General features: G+C 39.5%; 1 protein-coding gene across 5 annotated transcripts in view; it reads right to left on the bottom strand.

The window, feature by feature from the left end:
* The window catches only part of LOC102984850 (membrane-bound transcription factor site-2 protease), a 68311-nt gene that overhangs the window by 38914 nt on the left and 14086 nt on the right, over nt 1-15311 (bottom strand). For 4 of the 5 annotated variants that reach the window (XR_008616416.1, XM_028482792.2, XM_028482793.2 and 1 more), the window contains exons 4-5: nt 6629-6732; nt 4804-4931 (exon numbers count right to left, since the gene is read on the bottom strand). Coding sequence is in view for 4 of the 5 variants with exons in the window: in XM_028482792.2 (XP_028338593.1) it covers nt 4804-4931; nt 6629-6732 (232 nt within the window). In the remaining variant the exon portion in view is untranslated. Of the gene's footprint in view, nt 1-43; nt 2102-4803; nt 4932-6628; nt 6733-15311 lie in introns of those variants that run through there. The other variant, XM_007126585.4, reaches the window with a different exon arrangement.

Genomic DNA, 15311 nt, shown 5'->3' with positions numbered 1-15311 from the left:
CCCTGTTTTCTCTATTTTCTAGGTACAATATTTATATAGGCAAGTTTTTTTCTTTCTTTAGAACAGGTATTTTATTTTTTTCTTTTTCTATTACAAGGGATGTATGTACCAAGTATTAAAAAGTCAATACATACACAACATATTCCACAACTGAGCACCACTCCTTAACTAAACAGGCAAAGAAATGACTCTAAAAGACAGCACCTGGTAGTATTTGGGGGAAAATAAGAAGACTAAAACAGGTTTAAATCGACTACTACATTTCATCCAATATTCAATACTACACAATCCAGTTCATCTAAAAGGTAGTTATGCAAAATGTGTTAATGTCAAAGAATACAACCAAAATTAAGATGGCAAACTAAACCTATATAACTTTTTTTAAACAGGAAAATACTTTATATATGCATGTAACTGTCCTTCTTTTAAAGAAAATCTGCAAGCAACGTTTTCTACTTCCAGAAAATCCATATATAGAATTACTAAACATATTCTTAAAAGTATAAATATGAACATTTAGAAAATCCAGAACTTTAAAAACTTATCAACAGATGAACTTCATATTTAAAGGAATGTGAAAAGAAGTCCCATTTTTAGCACAGTTGTATAAACAACAGTCTTTTGATGTGAGCTTCATGAATCGTCCTCCTTTTGTGACCAAATATTAAAAACATAACGTTTTTCAAACGGTATTACAGAACAAGACAGAACATCTTAACAATGTTATCTTATATAAAGAATTACTTTTTAAAAACTTTTAAATTTTACTTGTACTAACCTATCAAAACCTGACCCTTAGATGTGTTAGAATCATTAAGAAAATTCTTTTCTAGAAACAGTACACAAAAAAGAGGCATATTTATTTCCCATCACATTCCTGGAAGATGCTTTCCGAGCCTGAGAAGTTTCTTCTCTTCTTTTTACTTTCTATTTTTATTTTTAGCATGTGTTAAAATATGAGATTTCAGGTTAGCTGACTGAGTAAACCTCCTATTACAGCAATCGAAGGGGCACACGAAGGGCCTGTCTCCGGTATGGATTCGCACATGGGTACGCAAATTGAAATCCAGGGAAAAGCGTTTTCCGCAGCCTTCGAAGGTGCACTGAAAGGGCTTCTCTCCCGTATGCACCAGCTGATGACGTTTCAGTTTTGAGTTCTCAACAAAAGCTTTGCCACATTCTGTACATATGTGGACTCTGGGACCGTGGGTGTGCAGATGTTTTCTCAAAGCACCGTTATCCCTGAACATCTTCATGCAGCCTTGGTTAGGGCAAGCTATTGATCTCGGGAGCTCTTTGCTTTCCCGGGGCTTCTTTCTAGTAAATTCTGCCAATTGTTTGGGATCTGACAGGTCAACGCCAGGAATTCCTCCAGGAGGCAGCTTCTTCCCCGTCATGTACTCTGAATAACCAAGAGCTGGGTTCTCATCAGCCTGCCCAGCCTCATGGCCTCTCTTATTGCCCACGGAGCATATGGTGACGGCGAACTCACCTTCCAGGGTTTTGATGTGCACCTGCTCCTGCTCCCCCTTCTTGCTGCCCACCTCGGAGCTGCTTCCCGCCCTGGCCTTGCCGCTGGGCTTTCTGCCTTGGCCACTGTGCTTCCTGCTGTGGCTGTAGGCCGAGGAGGATGTGGAGGGTGACAAGGGAGCCAGGGTCTCCTGGAAGCAGTCGTCTTCGTCGGCCAGGATGACCATCTTGTTCTCCAGGTTGCTGACCTGCACGTCGTCAGACTGGTAGTAGCCCACCACCTCCTCCTGCATCTCCACCATCATCATTTCCTCGTTGTGGTCCCCTTGGTTTGGGGTGCTGATAATGAAAGGCTGCAGCATGATCAGAGACGGATGGTGGTGGCCATAGTGGACACAGCTGCCGTCAGCTACCTCAACCGCCATGGTCTCCACAGGGACAATCTCCACAGGAACGGTCTCCACAGAGACGGTCTCCACAGGGCCGGTCTCCACAGGGCCGGTCTCCACAGGGCCGGTCTCCACAGGGACGGTCTCCACAGGGGCGGTCTCCACAGGGACGGTCTCCACAGGGACGGTCTCCACAGAGATCTGGTGCAGCTCCACAGCATCTGCATACATCTCTGAGTTTTCTACGGTGACGGAGAAAGTGTTGTTTGAGGCCATGGCCGAGGGCTCTTCTGAGGCTTTGGCTACTGGGCAGCGAACGGATGACCAGACGGCCGCGGAAAAAAAAGGCTGTGGGAGAAAAGCCCGAGCTCCAGAGGAAAGAGAGGGCGCTTCCGGTGCGGGACGCCGGAAAAGGGGAAGACGTAGAAGCTTCTGGGCGCGCCTCGCACATGCGCATTGGGGCACGCCCCTCACATGCGCTTTGCGTCACCCCGTGCATGCACTTTGCGTCAACCCTCACATGCGCTTTGCGTCACCCCCGCACATGCGCTTTGGTCACCCCGTGCATGCGCTTTGCGTCACTCCCGCGCATGCGCTTTGCGTCACCCCGCACGTGCTTTGCGTCACCCCCGCACATGCGCTTTGGGGCACCCCCTGCACATGCGCTTTGGACACCCCCCCCCCCACGCACACAATGCGCTTTGGGCACCCCGCACATGCGCTTTGGGGCACCCACCCCCGCAATGCGCTTTGGGGCACCCCCGCACATGCGCTTTGGGGCACCCCGCACATGCGCTTCTAAGCTGGGGCACCCCAGCAGGGTGCACGACCATGCTCATGCTCACGCTCAGGCGCTTGTGCGTGCGCCAGCCCACCTGCCACTGCATGCCGCTTCGCTCAGCGCGCCAAGCTATTGTTTTTTTTGAATACGGCAACCAGGCTTTACAGAATTTTTCTGTATTTCATTTCCATTGACTTTTTTGTCCCTCCGTCTCCCCACCGCCAGGTATATAATAGTATGGGAGGGGGGAAGGCCTACTCCTTTCTAATATTTATGCTTCATTTTTTTCTTATTTGATTGCACTGACCCACATTTACAGGCCATTTTTAATAGTATCAGTGGAATGCTTGTCCTGCCCTTTAATAGGAATGCTTCTAAGTGTTATACCATTAGGAAGTAACCAGCTATTTCTATTCAATACTTCTACTAAAGACTTATGGTTTTTAGCCATTAATGGATGTTGAATTTTGTTAAATACCGATTTCAATATCTGCTGAGATGAGGATATTTTTCCCTTAAGAGTAATTAATGTTTACCACATTCGAATAAGATTTCCTAATTTTAAGCCATCCTTGCACTGTTTAGATACACCACCTGTCTGTAGAATTTTTTTTGTGCTTTACAAGTATCAGTGTTACACTGACTTTTAAAAAATTCTTAGTTTCCTTCTCTCTGCAACCTGGAAAGTTTATACTAAATTGGAATTGAAAAGAAAAATCTTTTCCTTCAAGATTCCTTCAAGATTTGAAAGAATTCTACCTATGAAACTTTCAGGACCACTCTTAAACTTTCTTAATTTCTCCCATGGTAATTAGCTTATTTATAATTTTTTCTGTCTCCGCTGGGGTTAATTTTGGCTGTTTCAAAAATAGATAATTATCCAGGTTTGTGAAAATTTTTTGCAGACATGAACAAAGAACACTTTTATAATTGTTTAAAATTTCTCTATCAGTTGTCATTCCCAATCTGACTGCTAATTCTGTCTATAAATGCTTTCTCCCATTTAATCTTTTTTTGTTCTTCAAAGAACTCTTTTATTTAACAGTTCTACTTTTTCTAATTTATTTTTTTTTGCCTATATGCATGCTAATTACATCATTTCTTACCTATTTTATAGTTCTTTTCTCACTTCTTCAGTTTAACTGATTTACTTTCATTTCTTATTTCATAATAATTGCCTAAGGCAGTGACTTTTCCTTTTAGCAAAACTTTACACATTATTTCATTATCATTTTTAAACATACTGCAATTATGGTTTTGAATTGTCCAATTTTTATAAGTTTCATGGGCACTTGAAAAGAAATTGTCATGGTATAGGGTTTGACATAACTATTGATTTTGACTCTGCTAATTAGAGCTTTGATGATTAAGACTTTTTCATACTTACCTGCTATGTGTTGAGAGATGAGATAAGCCTCCTTTATTACATTTCTGTTTTTTCCTTGCACTTTTTCCATTTTTGTTCTGATGATTTGTTACTTTATTCAGTAAGACTCACGATTACATTTTCATTGTGGATTACACTCCTTATGATTATCAAGTGACCTCCTATATCTAATTTAATGCTTTAGTCATATTTTCATGATATGTTCTCATTTTTTCAATCTTTTAAAAATAATTCATGTTAAAAAAATGAAAAAACTGGAATGTAAATTATTTTGCTCTACCACTTTTGACTGAGAGTCTTTTTTAAAAAAATTTATTTATTTATATATTTATTTTTGGCTGTGTTGGGTCTTTGTTGCTGCGCACGGGTGTTCTCTAGTTGTGGCGAGCGGGGGCTACTCCTCATTGTGGTGCATGGGCTTCTCAATGCGGTGGCTTCTCTTGTTGTGGAGCATGGGCTCTAGGTGCGTGGGCTTCAGTAGTTGTGGCACACAGGCTCAGTAGTTGTGGCTCGCGGGCTCTAGAGCGCAGGCTCAGTAGTTGCGGTGCACGAGCTTAGTTGCTCCGTGGCATGTGGGATCTTCCCGGACCAGGGCTTGAACCCGTGTCCCCTGCGTTGGCAGGCGGATTCTTAAGCACTGCGCCACCAGGGAAGCCCTGACTGAGAGTCTTATAAACTGAATTTATCAACCAAAAGGTGAGGTGTTTTCATTTGTGATGTACTTTCCATAAAACCACTAATAACACACAGATGAATAAAGAAATTAAGTCTTTTACCTGCACAAAATATCCTTAGCTGCTGGACTGGTGATATAAGTTGCAAATGAGTGGTGAACAGATCAACAAATGCTCCAGGATAAATAATGAAGAGAAAAATCCCAAAGCCATTAAATCGAACTTGTTCCCTAAGAAATCACATAAGAAAAAGGAATTTACTACTAGTATTGCATTTTTCAGATTACTAATGCTTGTAATCTTAAAACTTCCCACTGTAATTCAAATTCTAGCTTAAAATACAAGTCTCTCTGGACAGTCAAAAAATTATATATGATATATATCATCATAATTTTATAATAGCATACAGATTTAGTTACTAGTGAAATTGCATTTTGTAAAACAGGGCATTCTGAAATAGACTTCAAAAATTTTTAGAAACCAATATGCTGAGCAAATAACTTAAAATTAGTCACTTGTATAAAGAAATAGTTAATATTTCTATGAGAAACTAAATGAAAAACATTTTTAAGGCTTATTCTGAATTATTTTCAGGGAAGGAGATAGCAGAAAATAGAATTCAAGTAAATTATCTTAAGTATTTATATTTCTCTTAGCCATTATAAAGGTGGAGGTTTATCTAAGTGTATTCCTGTTGAATTAATGTTAAAATAAGAACTACATTTAAAAATGCATAATGCTCAGACTCTCCTCAAGAGAACTATTTTTTATCAATTCATTCTCTAAAAATGGAATTACACTTAAAAGCCTCGTAAGACCACACAGCTACTCTAAAAAAAGCATCATCTAAATATATTGTGCTGTCACCTAGCATTAACTATATAAGATGACTGTAAAATTCACTTTTTCTTGGCAGTGGGATTTTATAAAATATTACCCAAACTATTTCACAAACATATTATGAATGATTAAACTGCAATAACAATGCTTTTCTATGTAAAACCCTAAAAGCTGCAAAGTGAAGGTGGAAGTAAAGATGAAAGAGAGAAAAGAAAAAGTAGCCAACCACTTAAACCACTACATGGCACACCTGTGTAACAGTATATGCTCTGTCAAGATGAGGGTTTATTGCCAGTCAATAGACTCTTGTTCATAAGCAACTGGAAAGTAATAAGAAGCGATTAAATCTTCTCCTCTAAAACCTTTTATCTGGTCCACACACCCAAAGGATGAAACACATTGCCATCAGTATGTGTGTTCATTATGTGGGAGTGAAGGGGAGTTGTGACTCAGTCTCTCCCCCCATCAGGATTTTACACATTTAGGAGTCTTTAAAATGCTCAGGTATAATTACAATGATACGTTTGGATAGTCAAGACAAGAACATGGCATGATACTTGAAGCAAGTCCCAGGTCTCATCCTCCCTTATCTTCTTCCACTTGGATTTCTAGATAGGCTATGATAATTCGTTAACAAACCCAGAGCTTTCAGTGTTCTTGCTGTAGCCAGCAGAGGCCATGAGTAGAAGCAGGAAAGTATTTCAGATGATGAGCCAAAGAAAGTACTAAGAAGGCAGGTGGATGGGCTTTGAGTGCAGTGGTTATCATTCTGATCCAGTGATGAATAGAAAGAATAGGTTTCAGGATTGGATGAAAATAGTGAAGAACCATGAGGATATAACCATGCTGGCAAAGGACAAAGGATAGAAAGACCCAGATTATAGATGTGCACATAGTTAATTGAGCATATTCATCAATATATTAATCTATACAAAAGAGAAGTTACCTTAAAATCATAATGGTGGATATGCACTGGGCAGTATCCAAAGGAAGAAAAAGTATCAAATGTAGCAGATTTTAGTAATAAATCCTCCTAAACGAAAAGCTTCTTTGCATGGAATAGAGAGAGAGAGGTAAATATCATTACCTAATAGCTGCTATCCCATGTCCAATTTCATGTACAACACCACTAATGAGGACTGCAGCGAAGAAATAGGTCAGTTGGTTGACGGGTAAATTTATGCCAGGAACCTGTTCACAGACACAATGATAAAGACACACTTGGGCACCAAGCGACCACGATGTTCACTCTGTACTAAAACGTAAACTTCCAAAGTCAGTGTTCGGTAAGCTAAAAGTAATATGAACACCGATGGTCCACTTCTCCATTTCTATTATAATAAATATAAAAACACCAGTCAGTTTTTTTGAACTAGGCAGTTTTTGAGCTAAGCACAACACCAATCTAAAGAGAATAGGAAACACCAGGTTAAAAAGTTGAAATGTTAGCTTCCTGAAGTCTTTACCACGGGAAAGAATTAGGGATCCTGGCATAGTGCCAGGGAAGGCAGAGTGGCAGTGAAGGAGTCAGTAGCTGATCCACCCTTGAGGGCTGGCAGCCCAATTTGGGAATTCTTGTTACAGTTCCCACTCCTTCCGCTAAAGTGTTATTGCAAGGCTCCAAGTACTTATGTGAGTAATACAGGATGTCCCCACCCCCCTTCAATGAGTTTCATTTTATTATTATCAAGTTATATGAGAGTTGATCATTAAAGGCAGTGTAAGAAAGTGCCTTATTGGTGTGGGAGCACCAGGCCCTTCATTTCTTCTATCAGTTTGTCTAGTACATTGGTTAGAAAAATCATATCAAAGTGATACATAAATATTATACTAAAATTGAAATTTAATGCAGAAAGTAAAGCATTTGGAACATACAGACATGTTAAGGACCCACGTGCTCCTGACTGTTATGCACTTAAGTTTGCTATTTTAAGCGCTGCAGAGTAAAATTTTTTTTAGATAACCAAGAATCTTCTTGTAAGATAAATAATCGTTCCTAAGTTCTATTTCTCACAATCCAGGCAGTGGGACTCTAAAGGTATCCTTCTGGAGGAAAGTTCGTCTTTCTTTCATTAGTTAGTATTTTAAATTAATTACAAAATATGTTTAAAGCAGGAAAACTTGAAAACTCAAGGAATAATAGAAACCGTTCCTGTTCCCCAAACACAAAACAAAAAACCATTCTCAGTGTTTTGCATGTCTTTCCAATCTTTTCATGTACACATATTTAAAAAAATTATACTCTTTTATTATAAATATGGTTTTGAAATCTACCCTTCACTTAATAGTATCACAAACATTTTCCCGTGAGTATTTCTGGTTCAACATGATTTTTAATAGCTGCATTGTATTTCATGGAATAGACTGTTGGGCATTTAATTGTTTTAAAGGCTTCTGCTCTTATAAAATACTGTGATAAATATATTTGGATATATGTATAACTGATTCACTTTGTTGTAAAGGAGAAACTAACACACTATTGTAAAACAATTATACTCAAATAAAGATGTTAAAAAAAATTCAAAAGAAATTCCGCTGAGGGGGGAAAAATATATATATATATATATATATATTTGGACACATATACACAAATATTTGGGGGAATAAATTGTTAGAAAAGCACGGTTGGTTCAGGCTCTGGGGACATATCATTTGGGTTTGGTGTTCTGGCTCCATCATAACTAGCTAAGGGACCTTGAGGAAGCTTGGATTATTCCTCCAGTACTTCAATTTCCCCATCATGAAAATGGAAATCACCACATTTACATAAAAGGGTAATTCTGAGGATTACAGGAGATAATCCTTGTCCACTGTTTAACATTACACCTAACAGAGAGGGTAATTATACACAAAATTTAAAGGACTTTGATATATATCAAACTGCTCTCCAGAAGCAGACACTTCAATAACCTTGGGTAAACTCATTTTATTCAAATCTACAATTTGAGAGGAATAAAAAGCATCCCATTGTTTGATTTCTATTTCTTTGATGATTATTAAGCTGAACATTCCCCCTACTTTTTGACCACTGATAGATCTTTTGTGAGTAGCCTACTCCTGACTTGTCAATTTTTTTCTCCTTAGAGTGTTCATGTTTTTCTTATTGTCTGTAAGATCACTTCAAGTATCAATTATCAATTCTCTGTGATACACATCACAGATGCATTCCCAAGTTTTGCCTTTTCATTTTATTTTGCTTTCGGTTTTTTGATATATAAAAAATTCTATGTAGTCAAATCTATCAATATTCATGGTTTCTGCCATTAGTTTTATGCATATGTCTTTCTCATTCTGTGTTCCTATAAATAGAAACCTGTTTTTTTTTTCTTTCAAGGTCTTTTATGATTTCACATTTTAATTTTAATTCAATTGCAATTTATTTCTGTGTATAACAAAGGAATTTCACTTTTAAGCCTTTTTTAGTAACTGAAGAGGAGATTCAAACCATGCTGCTTGGATTGCTTTCTAAATTCATTGATTCCAAGAGTCCTTTCTCTAGTTATGAAACTAGCTTTCATAGTCATCATTTTTAATGTATTCATAACATTTCACTGAATGACAATCCCATAATTTAACCATTCCTCAATTACATATTGTGGTTGTTTCCAATTCTTCATAGTAATAAATGTTAGGATAAAGAGCTTGATGAATACTAATTTTTCTATAATTTGGAAGTGTTTCCTTAACCTAGAGTCCCAGATATGGAAGTAAATGGTCAGAGGATATTTTTATGATGCTCATTATCTGAAGTTCTCTCTACTCAGACCCTACTAAGCAACTCTTTTCAAGAACATCAGTGTACCTTTTTCTACATATCTGCTCCATTCCCATGTTGTCAGGCATCTGTCTGTTCAGACCTGTAGTTTCCTTTTCTCTGATTCCTCTCTAAATTTATGTACTTAAGATTAATACTCATACATTCCCTCTATATCACAAAGTATTCAGGTTATCTTACCTTTATTTCAAATAAATCAGTAGCCTTGATCCAATAGGATATTGATTTCTTCTCTTTATTATTTCAGTGATGTAATAATGAAATAAGGTAAGGATTTGAACATGTGACTACACCAACAGATGGTAGGTCTTATTTGCTGGCAACAATACTCGATTGCCCATCTGTCTCGGCTGTGATCACACAGGGTATTAGATGTACCAAAATTAGATGTACCAAAATACTGATCTCTCAATAGATGTACCAAAATACTGATCTCTCAATAACACAGAGTGCCAGGTTTTGGGGAATTAATACTGAATGAGGCTGTAGGGAATTATAGAGTAAACAGAAAGTATGTCCTCTAAGCTACAAGAGCTCATATCAAAGTCAGGAGATACAACAAACTTAAACAAAAATATGCCGGGTAGATATACAGAGGGCAGCTGACTTCTTAATGGTTTCAAAGCATGGTTCTCCTAACAGAATCAATATTTTGTGAGCTCTATGAGTAAGCTGAAAAGCAAACAGAAGAAATAATTTCTTCTGTAAATAACACTTTACCATTCAGGCAATGATTCTTTGGACATGATGCCAAAAGCACAAACAAAAGCAAAAATCAACACATGGGATTACATCAAACTCAAAAGCTTCTGCATAGCAGAAAGAAACAACCAATGGCAGCCTACAGAATGGGAGAAAAGTTTTGCAAACCATATATTGGATAACGGGTTAATATCCAAAACATATAAAGAACCAACAAAACAAACAACCCCCCGTCCAACAATCTGATTAAAAAATGGACAGAACTACTACTTAGTAGTTCCAAAGGAGACAGCAAAATGGCCAAAAGGCACATGAAAAGATGCTCCACATCACTAATCATCAGGAACATGCCAATCAAAACCACAGTGAGATACCACCTCACACCTGTTAGAATGGCTATCATCAAGAAGAAAAGAGACGACACAGGTGCTGGCCAAGGATGTGGTAACCCTTACACACTGTTGGTGGAAATATAAATTAGTCCAATCGCTATGGAAAACAATATGGACGTTCCTCAAAGAGTTAAAAATACATCTAAGGTATGATCCATCAATTCCACTTCTGGGTATATACCCAAAGGAAATGAAAATATTTCAATGAGATATATGCATACCTCTGTTTATCACAGCATTATTCACAATAGCCAAGATTATGGAAACAACCCAAATGATCACCAACAGATGAATGGATAAAAGCAATGTGTTACATGTACAAAAACAATGGAATATTACTCAGCTATGAGAAAGGAAGATATCCTCCCATTTGCAACAACATGGATAGACCTTGAGCACATGATGCTAAGTGAGATAAATCAGAGAAATACAAGTACAGTATGATAACACTTATATATGGAATCTAAAAAAGTCAAATCTATTAAAAAACAGAGAGTAAAATGGTGGTTACCAGGGCATGGGAGGGATATGAGTAATGGTATTTAAGGGTACAAACTTGTAACAAGTAGTAAATATGCCACAGAGATCTAATGCACAGTATAAAGAATACAATCAATAAAATTGTACTATAATGATGTGATAAATATTGCTCCAATGGCAATCATATTACAATAAATAAATGTATGAAAGTAACTCGCTGTACACCTTAAATGTGCAAATTGTAACATGTCAAATTTATCAAATAAAAAAATTTTAAAAACTTGTTAGCTTTCTTTCTGCCCGTGGACGCTGCCAAGTAAGCATCATTAAAGTCTCCCCAGCTCCACTGCTGTCACGTCTAAATCAGAGTCTCCCAAAGAACCCGAACAGCTGTGGAAGCTCTTCCTTGGAGGTTTGAGCTTTGAAACAACCGATGAGAGTCTGAGGAGCCATTGTGAGCAGCGGGGACGCTCACAGACTGTGTGGTAAGGAAGGATCCAAACACCAGGCGCTCCAGAGGCTTCGGGGTTGTCACATATGCCACTGTGGAGGAGGTGGATGCGGCCATGAAGGCAAGGCCACACGAGGTGGAAGAGTTGTGGAGCCAAAGAGGGCTGTCTCAAGAGAAGATTCTCAAAGACCTGGTGCCCACTTCACTGTGAAAAACATTTCTGTTGGTGGCATTAAAGAAGATACTGAAGAACATCACCTAAGACATTATCTTGAATAGTATGGGGAAAAAAGTGACTGGCTGAGGCAGTGGCAAAAAGAGAGGCTTTGCTTTTGTACCATTTGATGGCCATGACTCCGTAGACAAGACTGTCATTCAGAAATACCACACTGTGAAGTAAGGAAAGCCCTATCTAAGCAAGAGATGGCTAGTGCTTCATCCAGCCAAAGAGATCAAAGTGGTTCTGGAAACTTTGGTGGTGGTCACGGAGGGGGTTTTGGTGGGAATGACAGCTTTGGTCGTGGAGGAAACTTCAGTGGCCGAGGTGGCTCTGGTGGCAGCCGTGGTGGGGGATATGGTGGCAGTGGGGACGGCTATAATGGGTTTGCTAATGACGGAAGCAATTTTGGAGGTGGCGGAAGCTACAATGATTTTGGCAATTACAACAATCAATGTTCAAAGTTTGGACCCGTGAAAGGAGGAAACTTTGGAGGCAGAAGTTCTGCTCCTATGGGGGTTGAGGCCAATACTTTGCCAAACCATGAAACCAAGGAGGCTATGGCAGTTCCAGCAGCAGCAGTAGCTATGGCAGTGGCAGAAGGTTTTAATTACTGCCAGGAAACAAAGCTTAGCAGGAGAGGAGAGCCAGAGAAGTGACAGGGAAGCTACAGGTTACAACAGATTTGGGAACTCAACCAAGCACAGAGGTGGTGGGGCCTAGTTGCTACAAAGACATGTTTTAGACCAGCGGTCCCCAACCTTTTTGGCACCAGGGACTGGTTTCGTGGAAGACAATTTTTCCATGGATGGGGCGGGGGGGATGGTTCAGGCGGTAATGCGAGCGATGGGGAGCGGCAGATGAAGCTTCGCTCACTTGCCTGCCACTCACCTCCTGCTGTGCGGCCCGGTTCCTAACAGGCCACGAACCAGTAGTGGTCCGCGGCCCAGGGGTTGGGGACCCCCGTTTTAGAAAATACTCCTATGGGCAAAAAAACCCCAAGGACTATATTTGTGACTAACTGTATAATAGGTTATTTTAGTTTCTATTCTGTGGAAAGTGTAAGGCATTCCAACAAAGGGTTTTAATATAGATTTTTTTTTGAACTCACGCTGTTGATTGCTAAATGTAATAGTCTGAATAAATGTGACACTGAATAAATGTGTCTTTAAAAAAAAACAAAAACAGACTTGTTAAACTGAAATAAAACCAAAAAGCCAAAAAAAACCTTTTGCCATTCTAATCCTAGCAGGCAGAGAGGCCAGTGATCATATTTCCTCCAAGCCTGCTTCTTTCTCTACTATCCTCTTTCTTGGCAAACAATAACCAGTCATGCAGCCTGAGAGTCATCCTCGACTTTCTTCTCCCTCCAGCCTCACATTCAATTAATGACTGAGGTCTGAGAACTCCACTGCAAAAGATCCCTTGAATCCAGCCCCTTCATTCTCCTTACCACTAATTTAGTTTAGATCTTTATAACTTCTAACATGAATTATTCCAAATGCTCTCTTAAATGGTCTCCCCATCTTTGGTGAAACCCTACTCCAGTCCATTTTGCAGACTTGTTATCTACAGATAAAATCAAAACTTCTTAGAATGGCCCTTCATAACTCAGACCCTACCTATATCTCCCATCTTATCTCCTATACCATATACCTTCCACCATATACCTCTTAGATACAGGTCAAAGTTACTTTATAGTTCCTCAAGGAATTGTTGGTCTTTTTTAAGGGAGTAGAGCATACTGTGCACAGGCTCTGAGGTCAGTGGTTGGTGAGTGATGGACCCACCATTTACTAGCTGTGACCACAGGCAAGTGACTTAACAGCTCTGTGCCTTGGTTTTCTCATCTGTGAATCAGGGAGAACAACAATACTTACCTCTAGATTGTTGCTGGAATAAAATAAAATAGGCACAAAAAACCTCACATGGGAAGCACTGCATATTAACTAGGTTTTTTAAAAAAAATAAATTTATTTATTTTATTTATATTTATTTTTGGCTGCATTGGGTCTTCGCTGCTGCGTGTGGGCTTTCTCTAGTTGCGGCGAGCGGGGGCTACTCTTCGTGGCAGTGCGCGGCCTTCTCATTGCGGTGGCTTCTCTTGTTGCGGAGCACGGGCTCTAGGCGCATGGGCTTCAATAGTTGCGGCACGCAGGCTCAGTAGTTGTGGTGCATGGGCTTAGTTGCTCCGTGGCATGTGGGATCTTCCCGGACCAGGACTCGAACCCATGTCCCCTGCACTGGCAGGCGGATTCTTAACCACTGTGCCACCAGGAAAGCCCCTAACTAGGTTTTATTATTAGTATTATTATTCCCTCTGCCTTTCCATGTTATATGGTTCCCTCTGTTTCTGGCATGCTCAACTGCCATCTTCCTTTCCCAGGCTATGTGGACTCTCCTTCCCTTCCTTTCTCCTCTACTCTCTTCCCAGTGCCAGGCACACCTCAGCAGGGCTTGTCTTTGTTCCTGCAGCACCTTATACTCTGTCCAACTGTAGAAAATCATAGCAGCTCTCCCTCTAGACCAGAAGCTCTGTAAGTGCTAGGATTGGATTTTGTTCCCTTTATAAGCAGGACTATGCACAAGGCCAGTAGTCAGACAACACTCAGTAAATGTTTGCTGAAGAAATAAATCATCTTGTCTGAGGCCTCACCCACCTGAATCCTTTTAACCTCTACGAAAGACCTATTACCATAGGAGAGATTCTTTATTTTTTGCTACAAATGACTTGTAATCTTCCCATAGTGACCCAGCTAGTAGACGCCACAAAGAGATGAGTTTAAAAAAAAATCTGTCAATCCTGAATAGACATTTTTCCAAAGAAGACATACAGATAGCTAACACATGAAAAGATGTTCAACATTGCTAATTATTAGAGAAATGCAAATCAAAACCACAATGAGGTATTACCTCACAGCTGTCAGAATGGCTATCATCAAAAAGTCTACAAATAACAAATGTTGGCAAGGATGTGGAGAAAAGGGAACTCTTGCACACTGTTGGTGGGAATGTAAATTAGTGCAGCCGCTATGGAAAACAGTATGGAGTTTCCTTAAAAAGCTAAAAATAGGACTACCATGTGATCCAGCAATCCCACCCCTGGGTATATATATGAAAAAAACAAAAACACTAATTTGAAAAGATACATGCACTCTAATGTTCATAGCAGCACTATTTACAACAGCCAAGACATGGAAACAACCCAAGTGCCCATCAGACAAATGGATTAAGAAGATGTACTTATATATATATACACTGGAATATTACTCAGCCACATAAAAGAATGAAATACTGCCATCTGCAGCAATGTGGTTGGACGTACAGAATATTATGCTTAGTGAAATAAGACAGAGAGAGACAAATACCGTATAATATCACTTATATGTGGAACCTAAAAAATAATGCAAATGAATGTATATGCAAAACAGAAACAGACTCACAGATATAGAAAACAAACCTGTGGTTACAAAAGGGGAAAAGGAAGAAGGGAGGGACAAATTAGGGGTATTAACAGATACAAACTACTATTATAGTTTGTATATTTGGGATGAAGTGAGAGAGTGGCATGGACATATACACACTACCAAACGTAACATAGATAGCTAGAGGGAAGCAGCTGCATAGCACAGGGAGATCAGCTCAGAGCTTTGTGACCACCTAGAGGGGTGGGATAGGGAGGGTGGGAGGGAGGCTCAAGAGGGAGAGGATATGGGGATATATGTATACTTATAGCTGATTCACTTTGTTGTA

Source organism: Physeter macrocephalus, chromosome 21 (genome assembly GCF_002837175.3).
Source record: "Physeter macrocephalus isolate SW-GA chromosome 21, ASM283717v5, whole genome shotgun sequence".
Classification (NCBI taxonomy): Eukaryota; Metazoa; Chordata; class Mammalia; order Artiodactyla; family Physeteridae; genus Physeter; species Physeter macrocephalus.
The sequence above is the reverse complement of the archived record's forward strand: the minus strand, read 5'-3'. Positions and strand labels throughout refer to the sequence as shown.